This window comes from Carya illinoinensis, chromosome 10, assembly GCF_018687715.1.
Source record: "Carya illinoinensis cultivar Pawnee chromosome 10, C.illinoinensisPawnee_v1, whole genome shotgun sequence".
Lineage (NCBI taxonomy): Eukaryota > Viridiplantae > Streptophyta > Magnoliopsida > Fagales > Juglandaceae > Carya > Carya illinoinensis.
The window spans coordinates 31,182,946-31,210,888 of record NC_056761.1 but is presented as its reverse complement, the minus strand read 5'-3'; the positions used below and the strand labels follow the sequence as shown (position 1 = coordinate 31,210,888).

Sequence of the window (27,943 nt, the reverse complement as noted above, 5' to 3'; positions counted from 1 at the left end):
AAGAAGATCATCATGCCACGGAATATCCCATCTCAGATGCAAAACCTAAATAACAGGGCGTTTTGCTCAATACAGTCACAAAAGTGGAACCTTAAAACACAAAAATGATAAAAAGAAACCTTCGTTCAAATACCTCAACGATAGAAAACCCCGTCCCGGTTCTTGTCATTCGCTGCTTCTACATACAGCTTTGCACTCTCTCCCTCGATCTCTCCCTGTGACAGCGACGTATAGAAGAAAGCTCATCACACCCCACCGTTAATTGCCTAGACTCAAAACCCTCAAACAAAAAAACAGAAAGGGTCAAATCTCTACTTATTATCCCCTTCACCAACGTTCGCCTACGCCGCAATCCGCGGGACCTATCCTCTGATCCGGAAGCCATTGAAGGACCCAGAAAGGGAAAGTGCAAGAAAAAAAAAGGGAGCAAACCAAAAGCGCAGCACATCGCCGGCTCTTCTGTTTTAGAATCAGAATTGAAATTGAAGGCCTTTGTGGTGTCATGATCACATGCTCCCGGGCCTACCATAAGCAACAACATGATGAACTCCGCCAACGGCATGATGTCAGCGTCGTCTTCATCGGCCACAACACAATCGCCTGCCCTTAAGACCTATTTTAAAACCCCCGAAGGTCGGTACAAGCTCCACTACGAGAAGACCCACCCCTCCGGTCTCCTTCATTACGCCCATGGAAAAACCGTCACTCAGGTTCTTGGATTTCTCAGTTTATTATAGTCCCAATTAATACTTGGAAGTACTTTTCGGGAGGTTTCTTCAATACCCATTTCGTAAAATGGATGTTTTGTGTGCATTTTCTTTTCTGTTATCGATATGGATTTCTAGGGTTGTAATGAATGATCGGCACCCGTTTGTTTTGATCACCCTTCGAATATAGAGTTTTAATTAATTTTGATTTCAGTGTACATCTTGAAAATCGATTTTCTGAAAATAATTTCCGGTTTCTTACATGAATTCCGGAAACATATTTGGTTGATTCTCTTATTCCAGGTATTTTCTCAAGCTCCATTTTTTTAGAACTTATTGTTGGTCAAACTTCTTATTCGAATAAATTAGCTTATTTATTTATGTATTCTATGTCGTTTTCATACTCCAATTTTTTAGGTGGTTGACTTTTTATCGTAACAGGTAACTCTAGCACACCTAAAGGACAAGCAGGCCCCATCAACTCCACCAGCCCCTCCTTCAAGCTTCAGTGCTACCAGTGGAGTGCGATCAGCTGCAGCAAGGTTGTTGGGTGGAAGTAATGGGAGCCGTGCCCTTAGCTTTGTTGGAGGGAATGGTGGCAGTAAGAGTATTAGTGGGAATGGTAGGGTTGGGTCTTTGGGGTCTTCAAGTTCGAGTAATTCAATGGCTACTACGAATTTTGATGGGAAGGGGACATACTTGGTCTTCAATGTGGGGGATGCTATCTTTATAAGTGATTTGAATTCTCAAGACAAGGTACTTTGGTTTATGGTAATTTGGGTTTGAATGACTTTTGGAATTTTTTGGTTGGTTTATGACAGGTAAATCATTCAATGTAGGATCCGATAAAGTCTATTCATTTCAGTAATTCAAATCCCGTGTGCCATGCATTTGATCAGGACGCGAGGGATGGGCATGATTTGCTTATTGGGTTAAATTCTGGCGATGGTACAACTTACCATAAAAATTTAAATTCTCAATTTTTTGGGAAGTTCAAACTTTACAAATGTGTATGTCCTGTGTATTATTGTAGTGTACTCTGTGTCACTGAGACAGCAATTACAGGATGTTGGAAAGAAGCTTGTTGGGGCTCAGCATTATAACAAAGATGGTTCTGTTAATAACAGGCAAGGATTAACTTAGTGTTAACTTTCCCATGCGTTGCGTACTATGGTTTCTTCGAAGTTGTTTCTGATTTGTTAGCATCAGGCTCATCTTACATCTAGTTTGTGAAGATCTTATGGAATTTCATTTTGTTTGTTTATTTGTCAAGCCGTGGGAAGTGGGTAAATTGCTAATAGTCTTGTGGAGTTTCATATAATGATTCTGTTTTCCCAATAAGCAATTGAATGTCTTCTTCTGTAAGAAACTTTTGTAGCTTTCATGTTGCAATTTTAGTGGGATTGAAGATTAAATGGTAAAGAATGGGAGATAATAAGCATTACCTATAATGTCCAATGCTGTATAATACGGTGAATACCTTTGTTATAAAGAACTTGACAGCTACACTAAACTCTTTTTTGGGGTCTATGTTACAGCAGGTATTGATGTGTCTTTCATGCATCACTAGACTAAGTAGAATCTAAGGGTTTGCTTGACCTTACTAGACTAAGTAGAATTTAAAGAGTTCACTTTCAAGTGTCAATAAATCTTTAGAAGGTTTTCTACTTTTTTTTTTCCTTTTCTTTTTTCTTGTGCCGTGTTAATTAGGTCAACATGCAAACTCTAGTTTTTTAATGGTTTAACTTGAGCCACCTACTTGTGCTTTGCCTCTATAGCTCTTTAAGTTGTTTGGTCTTGTAGGTTCCAACTGGATACTTCCTATTGCCTTTGTTGCCTTTGCTTTGTAGTGTAATATACAATGGTTAGTAGACCACTAAATGCATTATTTTTTTATGGTTGATGAGTATCTTTTTAGCTTTGAAGTTTTCTTGATAACTTTGAGGTTGCTTGGATTAGCCCTTCCCTCTCAGGCTAGTTAGGGGTTCATCAATGACCAAAATAAATTTTCCTAGCATCATTCAGCTGCTAGTTAGTGGGTGAATTTCTTGTTTCTCACATTTGCAATTGCTAATATTCATATTTTCCGACCATTTCTGATAGCTGAATGTTGTTTCTAGAGCTCTTATGCTGCTTTAAACCCATTATCCAAAAAATTATCAATGTGAAATTCCCATTTTGCATTGCAACTACGTAGATTATGATATCCCATGTGATAAGGATAAGGATAGGTGGTATATGGGATCCCATATTGCTTGGGAAGTAGAAGTTCTTGCTCTTTATAAGGTTCTAATGGGACTCCAATTGTAACTATGGCTATAATCGAGCTGAGCCGAGCCGAGTCGAGTTTTGGCTTGTCGAGCTCGGCTCGACTCAAAATACTCGAGCTCGAGCTCGAGCCTGAGATCGAGATTATTTTTAATTCTTTGTTCGAGCTCGACTCGATAAGCTAAAATCTCAACTTGAGCTCGAGCTCAAGCTCGTCCCACAAACGAGTTCAAGTCGAGTTGAGCTCGAGCTCAAGCTCGAGCTTGAATTGTTTTTTTTTTAATAAGATTTAATAATTAACAAATTAAATAAATAAATAAATAAAAACTAATATTGAATTTATACAACTAACAAGTATAACCTCTATTAAATTATAAAATTTTAAAAAATTTATAAATAATTAATATCTAACTAGTTGATATTTATCCAAAATAACAATATATTATATGCCTACATATATTATTAATACATATACTTAATATGATAGAATATATCTATTTCATATATGGTTTCCACATACTAGTATATGAAATTATTAAATTTTATCAACTAATTATTATACAAATTATAAAATGTACCTATGAAGTATATTTACTATATAGAAATAAGTAATTAGAATACATATTATATATTTAATTATAAAAATGGTATGATTATATTATTGGCTAATACATGTATACATGCATAGGTGTATGTATATATTTATTAATATATGAATGAGTTTTAATCGAGTCGAGCTAACGAGTCGATTCGAGCATAAATGAGCGAGCCTTAGTCGAATCGAGTCGAGTATGTGTCATTTACAAATCGAGCGAGTATCTATTTTAACGAACGAGCATTTTTTTTTTCACGAGTCGAGTTCAATTCGAGTTTAACCGAGCGAGCTATCGAACAGACTGGTTCATTTACAGCCCTAATTGTAACATTGACTAGTCTCTTTGGAGTATAGGCCATTTGGTTTGGGTCTTTCATTGGGGCGTTACACAAATGGAGTACATTTTGGAATAGAACATGAACAATGGGTGTGGAATGTTTCTGATGCCTTGTTTGGCCTGCTACTAACATTGGCGTCGACATAGCACATTGTCTGTTCCTTGGGATCTTTGCTGATAGTCTGACTGCATTTTTACTTTGTTACTTGAATTTAATATGTTGGAATAACATCATATGTTGGAGATACTTGTGCAAACATTCCATATTACTTGGGATTTAAAGAAGAATTGGAAACTATAACTGTGTCCCTTTGTAGGGTATTAGATTATGAAGAGAACCATTCAAAACAGCATACCTAACTCCATTTAGAATGGGTCATTGGGTGGCAACTTTGTTGATTTTGGTTTGTAATTTCTCAACGTTATCATTTCTTTTGTGGGAGCACGAAACTCATCTAATCATGCATCTTCATGGTTTGTGGATTTTTTTTCATTATTTAGCCAGTTGAGCTTGTTCATGGTATTGCTTTATGTATTATGTATGCATGCGAGGCTGGAGAACACATTAATTGGACATAGAGAAAGACAGTGGCTTCAATCTTATAGAAACATAATTTGTATCAAGTATTAGTGTAGATAGATTGAAGGAAAGTGTGTTCAAGGGATATGTATTGTAACACCCCGTTCCCGTAGGATAGAGACGTTACTAACAAACATAATAAAATGCCCGGTAAAAAGACTCATTACTCTGAAATACCTTATTTATTGAAAGAAACTTAACTGAAAGGATATAAATAGTCTTGAAACTTGAAACTGAATAAAGCAAAACATGAGCTAATCTTAAACAAGACTAATTATTGAAATGACATAAAAGAAACTTAATCCTTGTGTAAATGACACTTATTCATCTCTAAGTCCTTATACTAAATCTACTCCTGGCCATCCAGCTCTGCATCATCATAATCACCATCTGTGGCAATCAACATAGAAGAAAACAAAAAGACAAACAACAAAAATGAGTCGAATACTCAGTAAATAATACATCATACCGTAAAATACTATCTAGCTTAGCATAAATTTGGTTTTTAAAGCCTTATCATAACTTTCATATAACATTCATGGATTAACATGGGTGGAAACACTCATAATCATGGCAAACATGAAGCGTGAATGCATGAGTAACTTGTTTATCTTGAATTGTACTTATTTCATGGTGAACCACGCTTGAGTCCATGGCACCACATAACTTGTCATGTAGTGAAACACGCTTGAGTCCGTGTTTCACTTAACTTGCATAACATGAAGTGAAATACGCTTGAGTCCGTATTTCACTTATCCTGCTTGACGTGGAGTGAAACACGCTTGGGTCCGTGTTTCACTTATCTTGCTTGACATGGAGTGAAACACGCTTGAGTCCGTGTTTCACTTATCTTGCTTGACATGGAGTGAAACACGCTTGAGTCCGTGTTTCACTTATCTTGCTTGACATGGAATGAAACACGCTTGGGTCTGTGTTTCACTTATCTTGTTTGACATGAAGTGAAACATGCTTGGGTCCATGTTCACTTAACTTGCATGACATGGAGTGAAACACGCTTGAGTCCGTGTTTCACTTAACTTGTGGTAACCACGCTTGAGTCCGTGGTACCGTCTTAGCATAACTGTGGTAAACACGCTTGGATCCGTGTTAGCTTAAAATGTTTATCTTTCTTGATGCATGATAATTTTCTTGGACTTCTTAGACTTTTCTAGCATGGCATATTCTTGTACATGGCATGACATAACATGATATATTCTTGTACATGGTATAGTATAGCATGACATGGCCTAACATGATTTAATCATTTTATGACATTTCATGGCATGCATGATCTTAGAACTAATGAACATGTCATACATGATTAGGCTATTTATTACATGGCATGCTTGACTTAAGTTATTGCATGAACAATACATGGCATATATGGTCTAAGTACTACATGAATGAAGCATGCATGATCTGGCTATTTTAATTCATAGAATACCTATCTTAAATTATTATATGATCATATCATGATTTCCATGTGATTTTTGTAACATTCAATCCATCAATCAACAATCCGTAAAAGCATAACGTATATATAGGCTTACTTTCATGTAAATCATCGTAATTCATAGAAGTTCGTGAAAGCAATCTAACCTTGACTTGGCTCTTAGCGCAACGTAGATAACCATCAAAACCATATCATATTATCATACCCAATTATAATATTTACATTACGTGTACATTTATATGATCATACTATTTACCTCTTAGCGCTGCTTCAGAAATCTCACGTCGTAGCTCGTGACCTATACGAGGCACTAGACGTTACTAATCTTTCTAGAAAACGTGTCGTAGCAATCTAATTACTTAAAATCTTACCATAGAGATAATTTAATAAATAAGTAATTAATAAAAAGAATAAATATAATCATAACATAACTAAATAATTTCTAACTGACTTAACCTAAATTCTAGGTTCGTATGTTACAATCTCCCCTCCTTAAGAAAAATCTCGTCCTCGAGATTACGTACCTCAATCAAACAAGTATGGGTACTTGTTCTTCATGTCCTCCTCTAGTTCCCATGTAGCCTCTTTTTCCGTATGGTTACTCCAAAGTACTTTGACCATCGAAATGGTCTTCTTACAGAGGACTTGAGTCTTTTGTGCAAGGATCCCAACTGGAAACTCCTCGTAGGTGAGATCCTCGCGAACTTGGAGAGGTTCGTATTCCAAAATGTGTGTCGGATCTGGTATATACTCCCGAAGCATGGAGATGTGAAAAACATTGTGAATCGCAGACAACCGTGGTGGAAGAGCCAACCTATAAGCTGTAGCTCCAATCCTCTCCAGTACATCAAAGGGTCCAAAATATCTCGAACTCAACTTGCCCTTCTTTCTGAACCTCATGATTCCCTTCATCGGCGCAATTTTCAAGAATACTTTGCTTCCTACCTCAAATTGTAGCTCTCGACACCTCTGATCTGCATACTTTTTCTGTTGTTCTTGCGCAATGGCGAGCCTTTTCCGAATGACAACTATCCTTTCACGCATATTTTGAATAATTTCCTGCCCAAGGATTCTACGTTCTCCAACCTCATCCCAATAAAGGGGTGACCGACACTTACGACCATAAAGAACCTCATATGGGGCCGCCTGAATGCTCTCTTGGTAACTGTTATTGTATGCAAACTCAATCAGGGTAAGTATTTAATCCAACTGCCCTTGAAGTCCATCATGCAAGCTCTAAGCATATCCTCCAAAATTTGCACTGTCCTCTCTGATTGCCCATCTGTTTGCTGATGAAAGGCTGTACTATAGGTCAATTCTGTCCCTCACTCTTTCTGTACACTTCTCCAGAACACTGAAGTGAAACGAGTATCCCTGTCTGATACAATCTTTGAAGGGATTCCATGCAACCTGACAATTTCGCGTACATACAACTCTGCCAATTTGTCTGTAGAATACGTCATCTGAACTGGAATGAAATGAGCTGACTTTGACAATCTGTCAATAATCACCCATGCCGCATCCTGACCCCCTGGTGCCTTAGGAAATCCTGAAACAAAATCCATACCAAATTCATCCCAGGTCCAAACCGGTATAGGGAGTGGTTGTAATAGCCCAGATGGCCTCTGATGCTCTGCTTTGACCTATTGACAAGTTAGACACTGAGCCACATAATTAGCTATCTCACGTTTCATACCGCTCCACCAGAACTGTTGCTTCAAATCTCTATACATCTTAGTGCTACCAGGGTGAACTATATAGAGTGAGCGGTGAGCCTTTTTCAAAATCACATCTCTAATCTCTTTAACATTCGGAACACAAATTTTTCCTTTAAACCTCAGAGTGCCATCCCCAAATATTGAAAATTCAGGCCTTTTGTCTTCTGGTACCTCTCCTTTGATCTTCACTAAGCCTGGATCACTGTTTTGGGCAACTTTTATCTGATCTATTAATGATGATCCCAAAGTCAGACTGCTCAACCGAGCCTGTGTGTCCATAATCATCTCTATCCCTGCTCTCTCCATATCCAAAAGAATGTGCTTCTGAGGGGTCTACATAGAAGCGGGGGTACTAGAGGACGATTTCCAACTCAAGGCATCTGCCACTACATTAGCTTTACCCGGATGATAGTTGATGTTGCAGTCATAATTCTTTAAAAGTTCTAACCATCTGCGCTGTCTCATATTCAAGTCTTTCTGAGTAAAGAAATACTTTAAGCTCTTATAGTCGGTATAAATCTCGCATTTCTCCCCATAGAGATAGTGTCTCCATAACTTCAAGGAAAACACAACAGCTGCAAGCTCTAGGTCATGCGTCGGATAATTCTCTTCGTAACTCTTGAGTTGTCGAGAAGCGTAGGCAATAATCTTCCCATGCTGCCTTAAGACACAACCCAAACCCTTGAGAGAAGCATCACTGTAAATGATAAATCCTGCATTGCCCGAGGGAACAATGAGTACAGGTGCTGTGACTAGTCTCTACTTCAGCTCCTGAAAGCTTCTTTCACAGTCTTCAGTCCATATAAATTTCTCATTTTTCCTCGTCAGCTTAGTCATCGGGGCTGCGATACTGGAGAACCCCTCGACGAACCTCCTGTAGTACCCTGCAAGACCTAAGAAGCTTCTGACTTCATTAACATTGGTTGGCGTGGCCCAGTTCACAACTGCTTCAATTTTCATTGGGTCTACTAAAATTCCTTCTTTTGACACGACATGCCCCAAAAAGGTAATCTCTTTCAACCAGAAATCACACTTCTTGAATTTTGCGAACATTTGTTGCTTCCTTAATATCTGTAACACAACCCTCAAATGTCCTTCATGATTTGCTGGGCTTTTAGAGTAGATTAGAATGTCATCAATAAACACAAAAACAAATTGATCTACATACTCCCTGAACACTTTATTCATCATGTCCATGAAGACTGCTGGGCATTCATCAAACCGAATGGCATGACTAAAAAAAACTCAGTGTCCGTAACGAGTTTTGAACGCCGTCTTGAAAACATCTTCTGACTTGATCTTGAGGTTGGTGGTAGCCTGAGCGTAGATCAATCTGGAGAAAACTTGGGCCCCTTGTAACTAGTCAAACAAATCATCAATTCTCTTGGTAAGGGGTATTTGTTCTTCACTGTCACCCAATTCAATTCTCGATAATCAACGCAGAGTCTCATTGAATCGTCCTTCTTTTTCACAAAAAAGAACCGGTGCGCCCCATGGTGACACACTAGGGCCGATGTAACCCTTCTCCAACAACTCCTTCAACTGCTCCTTAAGCTCCTTCAGCTCCACTAGAGCCATACGGTAAGGTGCCTTCGATATAGGTGCCGTCCCAGGTAAAAGATCAATTGAAAAGTCAACCTCCCGGTCCGGGGGCAACCCTGGAAGATCCTCCGGAAACACATCCGAAAATTCCGACAACGGGGATATCTTCAAGCTTGGGTCCCTCTACAGGTGGTGCTACAAGACTAGCCAGAAACCCAAAGCATCCCTGTCTTAGTAATCTGGTTGCTTGCAAAACTAAGATCATTCGAGGTGGGGAGTTTCCTCTCTTTGCACAAAAGCTGAATTCTTCCTTGCCCGGGGTTTTGAAAACTACTTCCTTTTTAAAACAGTCTACACAGGCGTGATTTCGGAATAACCAATCCATTCCCAAAATTACATCAAACCCCATCATATCAAAAACTACCAAGTCTGCTAGAAGGTGCCTCCCACTAATATCTATAGGGCAAATTTTTAATTATGGTGTCGCAAACTACGTGCTCACCGGTAGGTGTCGCAATGGATAGGGGACAGTCAAGCCTCACTCAAATTTTTTTCACACTTCTTTTCCTCATCAGGAATCAGATAACTTGCAAACCTCGATAATGCCATGAAGGTGGCGGCATAGTGCTCCACCGTCATGGTTCCCTAAGCTATGTCAATAAACTGCCTAGCTCTTGCCTCCCGGAGTGCAGGAGAAAAGAATCGGTCCAAAAAGGCATTTTTGAAGCGGTCCCAAGTGATGGGTACCCCTTCACCAAGTTCAAGTTGCAGTAGCTCCCGGGTAGAGGTCCACCACTCATCTGCCTCATCAGCCAGCACATAAGTGGCATACTCTACCTTCTGTTTGTCAGTACAGAACAGAGCTCTGAAAATCTTTTCCATTCTTTTTATCCAACTCTCTACATCAAGTGCTTCTGCTTTGCCGTCAAAAGTCGGAGGATGCTATTGCGTAAACTGGTTTAGGGTGCAACCGACCCTGGGATTCCTCACTCCTAAACCCTAATCATCAGCAAGGTACCGAAGAAGTCTGGTAGTAGCAGCAGCCAATACCTCAGGCTCATTCGGTGCTGGTTCTAATAACATCGTTCATGCAATGAGTATAACTAATACAATCAATCAACAATGAAGCACTCAATCAAGCAAAACAATAATTAAAACATAATCATAAAGATCCTCGTGAACCTCGAGCTGGCCAGGAGTCGTCCTAGGTAATTTCTATCCTAACTTATTTCTTTTTCTTTTTTTTTTTTTTTTATAAAACAAAAGGAGTCTACAGAATCTCTCGACCTGGGCTCTGATACCAATTGTAACACCCCGTTCCCGTAGGATAGAGACGTTACTAACAAACATAATAAAATGCCCGGTAAAAAGACTCATTACTCTGAAATACCTTATTTATTGAAAGAAACTTAACTGAAAGGATATAAATAGTCTTGAAACTTGAAACTGAATAAAGCAAAACATGAGCTAATCTTAAACAAGACTAATTATTGAAATGACATAAAAGAAACTTAATCCTTGTGTAAATGACACTTATTCATCTCTAAGTCCTTATACTAAATCTACTCCTGGCCATCCAGCTCTGCATCATCATAATCACCATCTGTGGCAATCAACATAGAAGAAAACAAAAAGACAAACAACAAAAATGAGTCGAATACTCAGTAAATAATACATCATACCGTAAAATACTATCTAGCTTAGCATAAATTTGGTTTTTAAAGCCTTATCATAACTTTCATATAACATTCATGGATTAACATGGGTGGAAACACTCATAATCATGGCAAACATGAAGCGTGAATGCATGAGTAACTTGTTTATCTTGAATTGTACTTATTTCATGGTGAACCACGCTTGAGTCCATGGCACCACATAACTTGTCATGTAGTGAAACACGCTTGAGTCCGTGTTTCACTTAACTTGCATAACATGAAGTGAAATACGCTTGAGTCCGTATTTCACTTATCCTGCTTGACGTGGAGTGAAACACGCTTGGGTCCGTGTTTCACTTATCTTGCTTGACATGGAGTGAAACACGCTTGAGTCCGTGTTTCACTTATCTTGCTTGACATGGAGTGAAACACGCTTGAGTCCGTGTTTCACTTATCTTGCTTGACATGGAATGAAACACGCTTGGGTCTGTGTTTCACTTATCTTGTTTGACATGAAGTGAAACATGCTTGGGTCCATGTTCACTTAACTTGCATGACATGGAGTGAAACACGCTTGAGTCCGTGTTTCACTTAACTTGTGGTAACCACGCTTGAGTCCGTGGTACCGTCTTAGCATAACTGTGGTAAACACGCTTGGATCCGTGTTAGCTTAAAATGTTTATCTTTCTTGATGCATGATAATTTTCTTGGACTTCTTAGACTTTTCTAGCATGGCATATTCTTGTACATGGCATGACATAACATGATATATTCTTGTACATGGTATAGTATAGCATGACATGGCCTAACATGATTTAATCATTTTATGACATTTCATGGCATGCATGATCTTAGAACTAATGAACATGTCATACATGATTAGGCTATTTATTACATGGCATGCTTGACTTAAGTTATTGCATGAACAATACATGGCATATATGGTCTAAGTACTACATGAATGAAGCATGCATGATCTGGCTATTTTAATTCATAGAATACCTATCTTAAATTATTATATGATCATATCATGATTTCCATGTGATTTTTGTAACATTCAATCCATCAATCAACAATCCGTAAAAGCATAACGTATATATAGGCTTACTTTCATGTAAATCATCGTAATTCATAGAAGTTCGTGAAAGCAATCTAACCTTGACTTGGCTCTTAGCGCAACGTAGATAACCATCAAAACCATATCATATTATCATACCCAATTATAATATTTACATTACGTGTACATTTATATGATCATACTATTTACCTCTTAGCGCTGCTTCAGAAATCTCACGTCGTAGCTCGTGACCTATACGAGGCACTAGACGTTACTAATCTTTCTAGAAAACGTGTCGTAGCAATCTAATTACTTAAAATCTTACCATAGAGATAATTTAATAAATAAGTAATTAATAAAAAGAATAAATATAATCATAACATAACTAAATAATTTCTAACTGACTTAACCTAAATTCTAGGTTCGTATGTTACATGTATTGTCTCTTAGTATGTAACGCCTCACTAAGTCTGACATTGGGTAGTTGATGTATGATAAATGGCTATGATAAAGTGTATTGAGTACCAAGTCACATGTTAGTTCCTTAATGGGTGAAATTTGGGTTTTTATATTGATTCCAAGTATCTCCACTGTAACAACCCAAGAGAAGCCCAAACCACATCTAGACCCATACTCCAATAGTACCAATCAAGGTTACAATTTGAGCCTCTTTGAATCTTTATAAAGGGCTTAAACTTTTCCCTCCCAAGCAATGTGGGATCCCATTTACCACTTTTCCATATTCAATTCAATTTTGAGTATCACAATCTCCTCGTTAAATCCCAGACGTCCTCATCAGGTCATTCCATCATAGGTAGTATAGCTCAAGTCCCACATTTCTGGCTAAATTTGACTTTAATACCATCTATACAACACAAGAGACTCAAGCCACATCTAAGCTCATACTCTAAAAGGATTAGTCAAGGTTACAATGCTGCGACCTAGAATCTTTATAAAGGGCTTGAAGTACTCCCTCCCAACTAATGTGGGATCTTATTCACCATTGGCCTTTACTCAATCTAATTTGGGGTATTGCACTCACTTATAAAAAAAGGATTCCAAGGAAACTTGACAAGTACTTTCAGAAGATAACCATGGATGTGACTTGAGCTTTCTTTAGATCATTACAAATGGTATTAGAACTGACCTAGTAATTCCTTGTGGCATTGGGACACTTAATGCGACATGGATGTGGGCATAGACAGGGATGTCAAGGATTTGAGTGGGGTGATTGTAATGCCTCACATAGTTTCACATTGGATGGACAAAGTATGATAAGAGTAATGAATATGATAAAAGTGCATTTAGTACCAATTCCCTTGGTGGAAGGTGGTTTTCTCTGGGGAGCTATGGGGGTTGGGTACAAGTTACACCTTGCTAAATGGAGTAAAGTGTGCTGGCCAATGGCAGTAGATGGGTTGGGGGTAAGATACTTCATTCTTCTTAACTAAGCTCTTTTTGGGACATGGCTATGGCAATATGCTTATGAGAGAGGAAGCCTCCATGGGTGCTTGTGGACACAAAGATAGTAACTCGGGCGATAGTTGGTGATCTCTTGATATAGAAGGGTCTTTCATGGTTGGCCTTTGAAAGAACTTTAAAACGAGTTGGAGGGAGTTTTTTTCTTTGAACTAGATTTGTGGCTGGTGATGGGTCCAAGATCCTTTTTTGGCATGATGTGTGGTACAGGGATCAATCCTTCAAATGTGCCTTTTCAGAATTATTGTGAATCACACATTTAAGGATGCTTATGTGGCTGATCACCATCAACTCGTAGGATTGTCTTTGTTGGTGTATAAAATTTGTTAGATGGGCCAATGATTGGGAAGTGGATTTCTACTCATTGTTTTTGATCAGTTGTATTTGAGTCAAGTGGGAAGCAACAATGACGATAGAATGATTTGGGGCCCATCTAGGAAAGGAGTGTACATTGTGAAGTCTTTCTAAATTTTCTATGTGCTCACGATAAGACCTTTCCCCCCTTGAAGCTGATTTGGAGGAATAAGGCTCTCGTAGGGTGAATCACTTTCTTTGGACAGCCACGTTGTGGAGGATTCTTACCTGGGATACCTTGAGGAAAGGGGGCATTGTAGTAATTAGTTGGCATTGCATGTGAATAAAAATGAGGAAAAACTGTCTTCTTCTGTAATGCAAGGTTGCAAATGTTTTTTGGAACACAGATTTTGGCCTATTTCAGATGTTATGCCCTCCCAGGTAGTGGATCTCTTAACACATTGTAAAGCACAGGTTAAGAACTATCAATGTGCACTATTGTGGAAGATGATGCCAGCTTGTTACTGTGTATTTGGAAGAAAAGAAACAAGTGTAGTTTCGAATCCTGTGAAAAAACATGCTGGAATTGACAACCAGAAAAATTCCCTTTTGGAGGAGCTGCATGTTTTGGAGGTTGGGGAGGAAAATGAGGTTATCTCTGAGGAGGCATTGTGGAGGAAAAAAGAAGTGGTGACTGATCTTGAGAGGGTATTGTTGATGGAAGAGATCTCTTTGAGGCAAAAGTCAAGGGCTCTTTTTGTCTTCCAAATTCACAAATCACCATTTTTTGCCTAATTCTTGGATGAGTGATTATGTTATACTTCTAGAGGCAATATTTGTCCTGGTTCTTGTATGAGTGTTTGTTTCTTTTTTACTCTTTCCCTCTCTGCTTTGTGTGCCTGTATTTACAGTTTCTGGTCTGGTTGATGTAATATATATATTTTGGTCTGGTTGACATAATAAATCATAGCTTCACACACAGACATAACATTTGATTGTGAAGTGGTTTGAATGCCTGGTTAGATTAACCTTGTCTCTTTTCAACAGTCGTTGCACTAGTGTTGCATGGGTACCTGGAGGGGATGGTTCTTTTGTTGTTGCTCATGCTGATGGGAATTTGTACGTGTATGAAAAGGCAAGCCTTGAATTTGTGTGATTAATTGTTGTAGGTAGTGATTTGAGCTTATTTGACCCCTTTTATCCTTTTTCTTTTTTCCCTAGAGCAAAGATGGTGCAGGTGATTCTTCATTCCCTGTTGTTAGAGATCAGATGCAATTTTCTGTTGCACATGCTCGTTACAGTAAGGTGATGGAGTTAATTGTTATTCATTATCAAACTCTTTCGGATGCCCTCTCTTAGATGGGTTTCTTTCTAATATTAATTTCTTTGTATTTAATTGATTATTTAATATGTGTTGTAGATAAATTATATAATCTTTAAGGAATTAATTGTTAGGCACTATATGGTATGTATATGTTCTGTTAACTAAGGTTTGCAAATCTATTAAAATTTAGATAGAACCTGTAATGTGTTTTACTCTTCTTCTTTTTTTTAATCAATTTCCTATTAGAAGACAGGCATCCACAATATTATTTTTTATTTTTTGGTTGGTAAGTGCAGGCATCCACAGTATAGTTGAAGATTGTAGGTCTCCTGATGTTTTCAACGGTTCTATGATTCAGAATTACAATATATCTGGAATATTGCATGTGGATCTTTTAGAATTGTGGACCATAAGTCCACATTTGCATTTGAGGGGTTTCACATGTCAATTCACTCCTCACTCTCTTGGGCGGATTCATATCCTGGTTTTGTTTAATTCGCCAATTATAAATTGTTTGGACTCTCTTCTATGCATATTTCAGCTTGTAGCTTTTACTCGTGCTATTCATACCTCAATATATGGTTTCCAGTCAAGCTAATCTGATCGCTTTCTAATTATTAGAATAAGCACATGCATGTGTTGATTTGCAATAATAGATTTCATGGACTGCAACAATTTTGATTTAATTGCTCTAGGGGAGGACCGGGGAAGTTGCCATTGTCCCCAGATTAGCTCGAGGGTTGGGGATCTAAAACTTGATCTCATTTGAATTTTCAATTCCTTCCTATAGTTTGTTATAGCTTATGTCTTGGTAGTGTATTGTTTTTCAATTGGTAATTTTGTAGCTAGTGCCATAAGAATACACAGCATGATCAATTACATATACAGTGCTGTCTTCGCTTGTCTACCATACTTTGAATGTTATGGGGTAATATGTTTGGGTAGTCTGTATTTTTTGTTGATATCTTTGCACATATGTTTTCAGTGGGTTCAACATACAGTACGTAATAATTGCTCGCTAATCAGAAAAAGAAAAAATTCTTACTCTTCCATGCATACTAAATATGATACTTCTAAGGCTTGAGTTTTTAATAACTTATTATAGCTTTAGTCAAGCAAGATCATTTACGTTTTCAGATTTCTAAAGGTTTATCTCTAGTGATATTTTAATGTCCTTTCAGTTACTTAAAAGACTACTCACTTCTCAATTTTTTAGTTCATTTGGCTGACGAAACATATATAATGGATGCATCTGAAGCATTGAATTATTATGTCTTCTCTTGTCCAGGATTTCTTTGTTAACCTCTTCCTCTATACATGCAGAGTAACCCGGTTGCCAGATGGCATATATGCCAAGGTTCAATTAATAGCATTGCTTTCTCAACTGATGGTGCCTATCTGGCAACTGTGGGAAGAGATGGTATAATTTTCTCTGGAACCAACTGCAGGTTTTTGTTGTATTTGTTTATTGTTTCAATAGCAAACTCAATTTAAATACTAAATGCAGGTTATCTACGAATTTTTGATTACTCAAAAGAACACCTCGTATGTGGTGGCAAAAGTTATTATGGTGCTCTATTATGTTGTGCTTGGAGGTTGGTAACTTTACTGGCTTCCCAGTCATAGCTTTTTGCTGTTAGATTCAAATGTTATTCCATTTTTCTTGATTTTTCCTTCTTAAAATTGAAACTGTAATGTTATATGATCCTTTTTGGTTTATATCACATCATTCTCTTTGAGAAAATAGATATCATGATGCCGGGAAAAGCAAACAGATACTATGACTAACAATAAAATCCCCCTGAACAGCATGGATGGAAAATATATTCTTACGGGAGGCGAAGATGATTTAGTTCAAGTTTGGAGCATGGAAGATCGGAAAGTTGTAGCATGGGGCGAGGGGCATAATTCGTGGGTGCGTCCATATATACTAATGCAGGGCTAGATATGGTTCTCACATGATTATAACCATCTTGCTTACTGAGTACTGCATCATGCTGACAGGTCAGTGGAGTGGCTTTTGATTCATATTGGTCGTCTCCAAATTCAGAAGGCACAGGGGAAACTATCATGTACCGGTTTGGTTCTGTTGGTCAGGTACTGAGTAATATAGTTGCTATGGTGATTTCTTCTTACGGTGTGACTGATTTTCTGGATGCAACTTCAACTCTTTACTTCATAAAACCTAGTTATTTCTCAAACTAGTTCTTGACATATAAACTTGAGAAATTGCCACCAAAATCATTCTTGCAATTAGGGCTGAGCACCAACAATGTTAAGTGCCCTACCTCCGACTCCGACTCTGATTCACATAGCCTTCGATCCGACTCCGACTGGTTGGAACGGAGTTGGATTTGGACTTTTTTTCTTAGCCCATTTGAAATTTTAGTTTGACAATTTTGGACTCACTAATCGGATTGGGCTACCTGATTTCAGTTTTTCTAAAAATTTCAATTTTATTAAAAGATAACCAAAATTGAAAAAATAAATCATTGTAAAAATTAATGTTATTATACATTAGTATTATATGTTATTATAAATTTATATATTTGTGTTTATAGGTAATACATTAGTATTAAATGTTATTATACATTAATTATTATATAATTAGTATTACATGTTATTATACATTAGTTGTTATCATACATTGGTGTTACATGGTAATAATAGTTAATAGTATGGTGTTTACATATACTAAACTATTATTAGTCAATTTAGTCTATTTATATTTTAGTATAAGTATATTATTTTATAATAATTTGTTCATACTAATATATTATTTTTTTATAAGTAATAAGAGAATTTTATTCATAGGAATGAAGTAGGCATAGCCCGTGTGCATAGGAAGTATACAAAAGAAACACCTAATTACATTCTAGCTAAAGAAAATCATGGACATTGTTTCCATCAAATACAATGGCTGAAAACCACAATATTAAAGTGTGCATAAATAAATTCTGAAGCTCCTTCATTGTGCGTCTCCTATCTTCAAAGCATCTCTCATTCCTCTCCGACCATGTGCACCACATGATACAAAACGAGATTATCTTCCACACTGCTACCACTTGAGGACAGCCTGAAGCTCTTGCCAACATGCCAATAAATCCACCACCCATGAAGGCATTACCCAAGCAATATCCATTCTTCTAAAGATCTCATTCCATAGCCCCTTGTAATCTCACAATGTAATAGTAAGTGATCTATAGATTCTCCTTGTTTTTTACACAAGTAGCACCAATCTATCACTATAATTCCCCTCTTCCTCAGATTGTCCGTAGTCAAGATCTTCCCAAGAGCAGCAGTCCATACGAAAAAGGCAACCTTAGTAGGCACCCGTGATCTCCAAATCCTCTTCCATGGAAATGAAACATGGCCATGGGTTGACAAAATCTTGTAGTAGGTCCTGACTATACATTTTTTACTACCATTAGCCTTCCATTGCAACCTATCTTCTTGAGCCATATTATTTCCCATGGAATAGAGCAACCTGAGGAAATCAGACAGCTTGCAGTTTCCAATCATGAATATTTCTATTAAAAAGGATGTTCCATTGATAAGATCCATGGGAAAATACCTACATATCTGCAACAGAGGCCTTTCTGTTAGCTGCAATACTATAAAGTGCTGGAAATGCCCTGTACAGTGAGCACTCTCTGCACCAAACATAATGCCAAAACCTGAATTGGAACCATCTTCCACCACAAAACATAAGTGACTTTCAAGAGCCTGCCAACCCCTCCTAATAAATTTCCATAATCCCACACCGTGTCTCCCCCTTACTTCCTTGGAGCACCAGTCTCTCCACTCACTCCTGTGTCTAGAATCAAAAATCTCCTTCCATAGTGTGTTCCCCTCTAGGTGGCACCTCCATAACCATTTACCCAATAAAGCTTTATTGAACGTTCGCAAATTGCATATCCCCAAGCCTCCATTTGGAATAGGAGAACAAACCTTCTTCCAGTTAACTAGGTGGAATTTTGTTTCCTCCCCCATTCCCCCCACAGAAAAGCCCGGAATAATCTCTCAATTCTAGTTGCCACCCTTGCAGGCAAAGGAAAGAGTGAAAGGAAAAAAGTGGGAGGATTGGTTAAGGAACTCTTAATTAAAGTAAGTCGCCCCCCTTTCGAAAGATACATCCGTTTCCACCCAGCAAGTTTCCTCTCAACTTCTCCACCACCCCATCCCAACTAGCTCGAGCCTTAAAATTAGCCTCCAACGGGAGACCCAAGTATTTCATAGGCAAAGAAGACACATTACAATCCAACAATCGCGCCAAGCTATTAATATTAGGCACCACACCCACCGCAACCATCTCAGATTTGCTAAGATTAACCTCGAGCCCCGACACTGCTTCAAAGCATAACAAGAGAGCTCATAGAGATTGAATCTGACTTGAATCCGCATCACAAAATAAGAGGGTATCATCTACAAATAAGAGATGAGAGAGTGAAGTAGGCCCATTTGTGCCATTATCGACCAAAAAAGGGGATAAATAACCTCCGCCAACAGCAACCTTCACCAATCGACCAAGTGTCTCCATAACAATGACGAACAGGAGGGGTGACAAGGAATCCCCCTGCCTCAGACCACGTGTGCTATTAAAGAACCCAGCAGGAGTGCCATTAACCAACACTGAAAAACGGATGGTAGAAATACAATAGCAGATCCATGAGATCCACCTATCACCAAAACCATACCTATCGAGCAAGTAAAGGAGAAAATCCCAATTCACACGGTCATATGCCTTTTCCATATCAAGTTTGCAAAGAATACTTGGAACGCCTTCCCGCAATCTATGATCCAAGCACTCATTGGCAATAAGCACGGAATCCAGAATCTATCTCCCCTTAATGAAGGCATTTTGGGGCTTAGAAATAATATGTTCCATCATCGAGCTAAGCCTATTTGCCAAGACCTTGGAGATGATTTTGTAGACTCCACTCACAAGGCTTATAGGGCAAAAATCTTCAACTACCTTAGCCCCATGTTTCTTTGGAATAAGAGCAATGAACGTTGCATTGAGGCTTTTCTCAAATTTATGGAAATAATGGAATTCTGCAAAGACCTACATGATATCACTTTTCACTACATCCCAACAACCAGGAAGAATCCCATCGAGAATCCATCTGGCCCGGTGCCTTGTCCTTTGCCATGCTACGAATAACCTTGAACACCTCATCTTCCTCAAATTCCCTTTCCAAACCATTTGTACTTTGTGAATCAATAGACTCGAAAGACAAGCCATCAAGTTTTAGCCTCAAGCGCACCAGTTCCGATAGGAGGTTCTCAAAATGCTGCACAATGTGATTTTTCAACTCATCAGAGGATGAAAGAATTTGAGCACCTGAGTGGAGTGTCTCAATAGTGTTACTGCATCAATGTGAATTTGCCACTTTATGGAAAAACTTTGTACATTTATCACCCTCTTTTAGCCAAAGGGCCCTAGATTTTTGTCACCACAAAATCTCTTTCATCAATAACACCTTCTCCAGCTCAATTACAACCACCCTTTTTCTAGCAAGGGCCTTCTCCAAGAGTTCTCCTGTCAATTCTCTAGCCTCAAAATCCTGTAGTTCCTTCATAAGGGTATTCTTTTGATTATCAATGCTACCAAACACTTCCAAATTCCACTTCTTGAGATCTTGCTTCAAAACTTTGAGCTTGCGGGCTAGAATGAAAATGGGATTGCCTGTAAACATATAAGAGGACCACCAAGAACGTACCTTATCTACGAAACCCTCCATCGCTAACCACATATGTTCAAACTTGAAAGGTCTGTGTCTACCCATAATACCTCCACAATCTAACATAATAGTGAAATGGTCAGAACATACACTGGGCAACCATTTATGAGAAAGTTCAGGTAAATACGCCTCCCAAGACGGGGAGACAAGGAACCGATCCAATCTTGACCATCCCTGACCATTAGACCATGTGAACTCACCCCCGAGGAGAGGGAGGTCCATAAGATCTAAATCAAATACAAACTCCGAAAACTCCTCCATGGTTGCCGAGTGGCGATGAGTCCCCGAACGCTCGCTAGGGAAGTGAACAATATTAAAATTTCCCCCCATGCACCATGGCACCTCCCATAAATAACTAACTATATAAGTTATATAAAATATGGAAAATTCTATACACCATACTATTATCCCACTTTTATCTTATTATGGTTGATGTGATACATTTATCACTATTAAATAATCATTTATTAAATATTTTTTTATCATCCAATAATGATGAATATGCCACACCTTATCTAGTAAGATGAAAGTAGAATGAGAGTATGGTGTATAGCATTACTCATAAAATATATATGATTAATATATAAAAAAATACATATATTTTTATAAAATATGCACAACATCAGAGTAGGAGTCGGAGTCGGTACATTGCTACCTCCAACTTCGACTTTTTTGATGAAAAAAACTCCGACTCCGAATCAGTGCGGAGTCAAATTTTTGGATTTTTGTTCAGCCCTACCTACAATTGGCTAGTTATGACATGATCACATAATGTATAGAGACTACTTAGTGTCAGTAACCGTTGGGGGTATTTGAGGATATATGGCACAAAGAAAGTGGAGCAGTGCTATGTGTCATTTCTCATGATGCAAAATGTTATGGGGTCAACTACCAAAATATATGCACCTAAGAATGTTATGATCTGGAGGTTGAGATTAATAATTAGCTACGAAGAGGCTAGATTTTGACTTAATTATGTTTTAGAGCTGCTACGGTCTCCCATACCTGGCCTTCATCCTTCTGTTTATTCTGATTATTCTATTAATTTTTACTTTGGGTGAAATAAGTAAGGAAAAGAATATGAGTTAGCTGGATGGTCCTGCAATTTACACCAATGCTAAGGAGAGGTATATGGTTTGAGTTATCAGTGACGCTGAAAATTGACTTGATAGCCTTTGATCTTTGTAATACTTTTAGCAGTTTTACATGTAGACTTTCATGCTTTTTTAACAAACTCCTACTTTTAGAAGGAAGACGGTGCCCCCAATTTAATTTTATACCATAACTTTGCGGCATGGGAATACCATAGCAGCCTATTTTCTCCATGCGTAAGAAGCCTTTTACTTCCCATGGAATACACCTTGAATCAAAATACAGCATTGATTCACCCCTAGCTCAACATTTGCCAAAAAATCAGCAAGACAATTCACCTTTATGGACACGAGATACATGGGACATTTAACATTGGAACATACACAACCTGCATACGTTCCAGAGTTATATCCTGAATATCTTCTTCTTCTTCTTCTTCTTCTTTTTCTTTTCTTTTCTTTTCTTTTCCCTTTTTCTTTTTTTTTTTTTTTTTTTTTTTTTCCCTGAGCAAGCATACTATAGATATGTTTAACAGTTACAGGATACAATATTCAACAGGGTGGGAGGCCCCAACATTTAACTCAAACCAAGAAAAAAGAAAAGGGGGATACATACACTTATAAAAATAAAATAAAAAATAAAATAAAATATTTTTTATTTTTTAAAGTATTGTTTGCCCATAGTGATATGGGTTGAGATTCTAGCAGTTGCCTCTCTTTTTTAACAAGACTAATGCATTCAGATTCTTGACGTGTGTTTAACGGCTATATTTGTTATCTATCCAAAAATATATATATATATATATATTGTAGCGACACGTACCACACGGCTTCATAATTTTGGTTTTTCACCAGCTTGGTATGTGTGGCCAGGACACGCAATTGCTTCTGTGGGATCTGGAAATGGATGAGATTGTAGTGCCCTTGCGGCGATGCCCACCTGGCGGGTCCCCTACATACAGTACTGGAAGCCAGTCATCCCATTGGGACAATGCTTCCCCAGTGGGCACTCTGCAACCTGCTCCAAGCATGCGAGATGTTCCAAAGATCTCCTCGCTTGTTGCTCATCGTGTTCACAATGAACCTCTCTCTGGCTTGATATTTACCCAGGAATCTGTTCTTACCGTGTCTCGAGAAGGGCACATAAAGATCTGGATGAGACCAGGGGTGGGAGAAAGCCAGTCAAACAACCCTGAAACCGCCTTGAGTACCAGCATGAAGGAGAAACCTTTATTCGCAAACAAGATTGTCAGTTCCAGTTACAAGCTATGACCAAACTTTCATCAGAAGGAAAAACCAAGTTATTTTTTCTCTTTTCATAGGGCCATCGCCTTTTCATCCAGTTGGTTTTGGTATGTAAACAATACATGACTGGACTGAGAATAACCAACTGGTTCTATTGTATATTCAGGTATAAAGATGATGACCCCCAAATGGCACGAAAGAGGTTTGGAGAGACACGAGCCACTTTGTAAGTACAAAACGGCCGTTAGTAAGGATATATCAAATGATTGACCGGAATAACTTGAAGTTGCTCCTTAGAGATTATATTCTTCCCAGCACTGCTTTCAACCGATTTGTCCTGTTTGTCGAACTTTGTCACAATTACATAAAAAAAGACTTCTTTTTTCTTTTCTTTGCTTTTCTTTCTTTATTGTTTGGATTAACCTATGATTCACGTTGTGAAATTCTTCGATCGTATTCACTCTTTAGACTCGGTTTTGAATGAAAAATGCATCTGACTCTTGTTGATTTTTGAAACGATATTCTGTAGGAGGCGTGGAGCTTATGCAGAGATGTAAATTGTCCGGCAGGAAGCCATTAATATACTCCTACTCCTTTGGTATTAAGTTATATGTTTCGTATAGACATCGAGATGTGGGATCCCAGATCTAACCACAAAAAAATGCCGACTCTTGTACATATTTATGGTGTTGCTGGCCTTATAATATATCAAAGTTTACAAACAATGCGTTAGACTTAATAGCCTATAGGAGGCTACAGGGCTCAAAATATACAAAATCATAAAGTATTTACACAGCAAAACACCATTGATCTTATGCTGCCACTGCTTGTGGCACGCATTAATGAATCTAAAAGATACCCAGTCAGCCGCCATGGATAGCTTCTACGTCTCCCATTTCACTTGCATAATGGTGAGGATCCGTCTGAACTTGATCTGCATTTTCAGGCAATCGATCTGGCTGTATCACGTCCAGAGAACCCTGCCGTTGATTTGGTGAAGAAGGGGAACTTGTTCTCCACTTCCAAACCTCAACAATAATAGAATGTCCACACATTTTAACTGCGAACCCAGTAAGTGTGGCAACAAGGACAGATAGAACGGGCTGGATTCGCAGGATTCGAACCTGCTGATCCCAGACAGACATATGAAACGCTTTAAAAGTATCGCCTAAGTTTACACCTTTTTGCCTTTTTGATTGGATCCAACAAGGTTTAAACTTTAAACCTAGAACTCATTATTGGAAATCCACAGAGAGAGAGCCATGTCATAATGTTAGTTATCGAAAGAATCTCTTACCAACGAGTTAAAAAGATGTCCAAAGAGAACCACCAGACCAAATTGAATGGCCGCATAAACCCAGATATATTTTCTGCTTACTACACACAAATGAGTAATCAGTATCACTCTCTAATGACAGGATCCATGCATGAAAAACATTTCTAATATACGGAATACAAAGTTGGCCTACCCATTGTTGTGGCTGCCATGGATGCAAGAAGACCAAATATGCAGGAAAATGGGAGAGAAATGGCAATTGCACAGGATCCCATTTTTGAAATCTGTCCACATGATAATATTATAAAGTCCTAAAGGCTGGGAAGATGGCATTTGAAGTCACTAAACTTACCAGAAGCTGCTCTAAAAATGAAAAGTAAGCAAGCATGCCGACAATGACGAGAACCGGAACATCCTGCCATATCCTGACAAAATATCGCTGCCATCTTTCAGTTATATGATCTCAGAAGATTACATATAACATATTTTAGACATGAGTTGCAGACCATTTAATTGGAAACAAATTACAGGCCACAAAAAAGGAATTTCAAGTCTTCAAATTGTACACTAGAAAACCAGACTTGGAAATGAGTTGTGTCAATTGGACTTGGAAGAAAGTACTCAACCAATCTATACGAGAAAGAAAACTAAAATAAAAATGAAATTGGGTTTTGTTTAACAAAAATTCTATGCGGTCACTTTTGCGTACTTTTTTGTGCACTCCACTGATGTGATTATTTGTATATTAAAAAAAATTGATGCAGCCAATTACATCAATGGAATATGCAGGGTGTATGCAAAAGTAACTGTATATAGCATTTTTTGAAGATTATGGCAGGAAATAAGATGAAAAAAATGGAGAAACAAATCTGTCCTTTTCTAGTGCTATACAGCAGGGAAATCGTTTCCTTGCCTATGTCTAGGAACGTCAGCTTGCGGACCACTCTCTTGCAAGTTAAGGGCCAGAACATTTTGAATTCGTAGAAGCGTGACAGGTAGGTTCTGCACCTCTTGCTTGCACACATCACATATTTTATTACCCTTAATGCTAAACCATTTTACAGCGCATTCTTTGTGGGCCAAAGCAAGTTCACCTTTGCAGCTACATCCCATTTTGAGCGTGTCAGCACCCTCCCCAAGTTCAACATAGCAGATTCTACAAACAGCTTCTTCATCAGCTATATCTTCACCACCATCATTATTTCCATCTGAATCACAAAACTAGGATAAGGCATAGGTTGGTTATCATGCGGTACAAAACATGGTAAAAACTTAAATGAAAATATACAAATAAAATATATCAACCAGGCTCTTTATAAGGCTACAGATTTACATATAGCATGAGTTTCCATCACAAAAACAGCTGTGTCACCAGGAGCCATGAATACAGAAAGGCAGCAAAGAATTGATATTTGCCATGTTATATGCATGCTCTGCTTTGTGGTGAACCACACTGGCATTGATGTCTTGCTGCCATTTCTGGGATTTTAAGCTCTATAACTAAGCCAAGTGCACTTATCAAAACCTGCTGAGTTGAATTGGCCAATCAACCAGCAAATTCCTTCCATTGATTTTGTAATAATATATTTTTAACATAATGCTCTCAAGATGTGATGGAGAGGGTTGTTATAATTTGTGGATACACAACCAAGAATAATTGCAAAAATGCATTTTCAATACTTCCCCTGCCTAGTGCCTGCGAGGGCAAGGGAGTGAGGAGGTGGAATTTACCAATATCATCTCCTAGAGATAGGTTAGTTGTTGTCGTGACAGTCCTCTCAAATCTTCGTGGTGTGCTGGGAATTACACGGAAACCACCAGGGACAGATACACTTCCTTCTTTGCTAAGCTCAGGGACTGAATGAGAACGGTGGGTAGACCGCCAGCCCCCTCCTTCCTGTATAGAGAGGAATTATGTAAGAACCAAGTACAGAAGCGGACAACATATTGTAGGAATATTGACTTGCCAAATTATAACACTGTCTAAATGCATTTTTTAAGTAAAAGATGTGCATAGACTTTAAACAAGTGTAAGTAGAATATAAAGTTGACAACAAAGTGTTACAAGCTCCACTCCAGAGCTGTTTACTGTTTGAAGAATTTAAGAGATGCTAGAGAGGGATGAACAAAGCAGTGAACTACATACCTCGGTTTCATTATTATCTTTCATCAAAAAGAAAACTTATATAGATTTAGAAAAAAACTCTATGTACCCTGACATTAATGTCACGGACTTAGAATTTCTTCACTCGACCCGTGCGGTCTAAAGGACTCAAGACAATAGAGAACAAACTAGAGAGAGAAGATAGAGAGATGCTCTAGAGAACTTGTTTCTCTTATTGCTTGGTGATTTACACAAATGAGAGCCCCTCTATTTATAGGGAACTCTTGGTACAAAGAATGGTTAGGATTGTGACACTTGTCATCAATCCAAGGGTAAAGAAGTTTCTAGATTGCTACTCTAAAATTGTCTACAATGCCCTTTCTAGAACACTACTCTAAATTGTCTATAACACCCCTTCTAGAACACTCCACACAATTCCACAAGAATACAAAGGACTAGGAGGCTTCTAGAAGGCTAGGGAATTCTCTAGAATTTCTAGGTGGTGACATTCTCCCCCACCAAGCTTCGCGACGTCCTCGACGCGGTGTCTTCATGGAACCTTCGGATGTGATCTTCAAATTGCCACAACGACTCCTTTGGTTCCCAAGTTGTCTCACTTTCGGGCAATCCCTTCCACTTGATCAAGTATTCTTGGCGTGGCATATGACTCTTTCGCCTGATGACACGATCCGCCAAGACTTCTTCTACTTCTTTATCAAAAGTGGTAGTTATGCCCAAGGGTGCACGCTTAGACTCTCCTCGTGTTGGCTCTTCTTCATCACCATGGTAAGGCTTCAAGCAGCTGACATGGAATACTGGATGAAGCTTGAACTTGGAGGGTAAGTCTAGCTTGTAGGAGACCTTCCCTACTTTCTTGATGATTGGGAATGGTCCCTCGTAACGTCGTACAAGCCCCTTGTGTAGCTTTCTTGTGAACTTGTGTTGGCTCGACAAGATCTTTACTAACACCAAGTCGCCTATACGATACTCTGTGTGCCTTCTCTTTTGATCAGCCCACTTCTTCATCTTCTTGGTTGCTTTGTCTAAGTAGGAACAGGTTACATCCAATTGTTCGTTCCAAGACTTAGCAACCTTGAAGGCTGTTGGACAATTCCCCGCGTAGCTTGTCTCCAATGACTGGGGAGTAAGTGGTTGCTGTCCCATTACAATCTCAAATGGGCTTTTGTTTGTGGATTCGCTCCTTTGCAAATTATAAGAGAATTGAGCGACATCCAATAACTTAACCCAATCAGATTGGTTGGCACTTACAAAGTGCCTCAAGTATAACTCCAACAATGCATTCACCCTTTCAGTTTGTCCATCTGTCTGAGGGTGAAAGCTAGTAGAGAAATGTAGGGCAGACCCCATAAGCTTGAATAGTCCCGACCAGAACTTTCCTGTGAAGCAAGGGTCTCGATCACTAATGATGCTCCGTGGTAAGCCCCAATACTTCACCACATGCTTGAAGAATAAC

At 38.5% G+C, this 27,943-nt stretch overlaps 2 protein-coding genes across 6 annotated transcripts; one reads left to right on the top strand and one right to left on the bottom strand.

Annotated features, from left to right (window-relative positions):
• The first annotated feature begins 48 nt into the window (after positions 1–48).
• On the top strand, positions 49–23,814 carry LOC122278330 (probable catabolite repression protein creC). Of its 5 annotated transcripts, XR_006229334.1 has the most exons (13): positions 49–710; positions 1,149–1,463; positions 1,547–1,655; positions 1,741–1,834; positions 14,733–14,820; positions 14,907–14,990; positions 16,333–16,429; positions 16,517–16,604; positions 16,819–16,924; positions 17,014–17,106; positions 22,700–23,144; positions 23,256–23,315; positions 23,619–23,814. XR_006229334.1 is itself a non-coding variant. In XM_043088517.1 (12 exons), exons 1-11 carry the CDS (start codon positions 540–542, stop codon positions 23,114–23,116), a joined length of 1,662 nt encoding a protein of 553 aa, XP_042944451.1. In that variant the 5' UTR covers positions 49–539; the 3' UTR covers positions 23,117–23,144; positions 23,256–23,480. The 5 variants fall into 5 exon arrangements, 3 of the variants coding, with proteins under 3 accessions (XP_042944451.1, XP_042944449.1, XP_042944452.1); XR_006229333.1 differs by having other exon boundaries at positions 22,700–23,315; XM_043088517.1 differs by lacking the exon at positions 23,619–23,814 and having other exon boundaries at positions 23,256–23,480.
• On the bottom strand, positions 23,738–26,535 carry LOC122278641. Its single transcript, XM_043088822.1, has 7 exons — positions 26,512–26,535; positions 26,097–26,262; positions 25,279–25,573; positions 24,718–24,811; positions 24,559–24,649; positions 24,387–24,466; positions 23,738–24,213 (listed from the first exon to the last, which is right to left on the bottom strand). The coding sequence occupies exons 1-7, from the start codon at positions 26,533–26,535 to the stop codon at positions 23,953–23,955; spliced, it is 1,011 nt and encodes a 336-aa protein (XP_042944756.1). The 3' UTR covers positions 23,738–23,952.
• Positions 26,536–27,943: the final 1,408 nt, after the last annotated feature.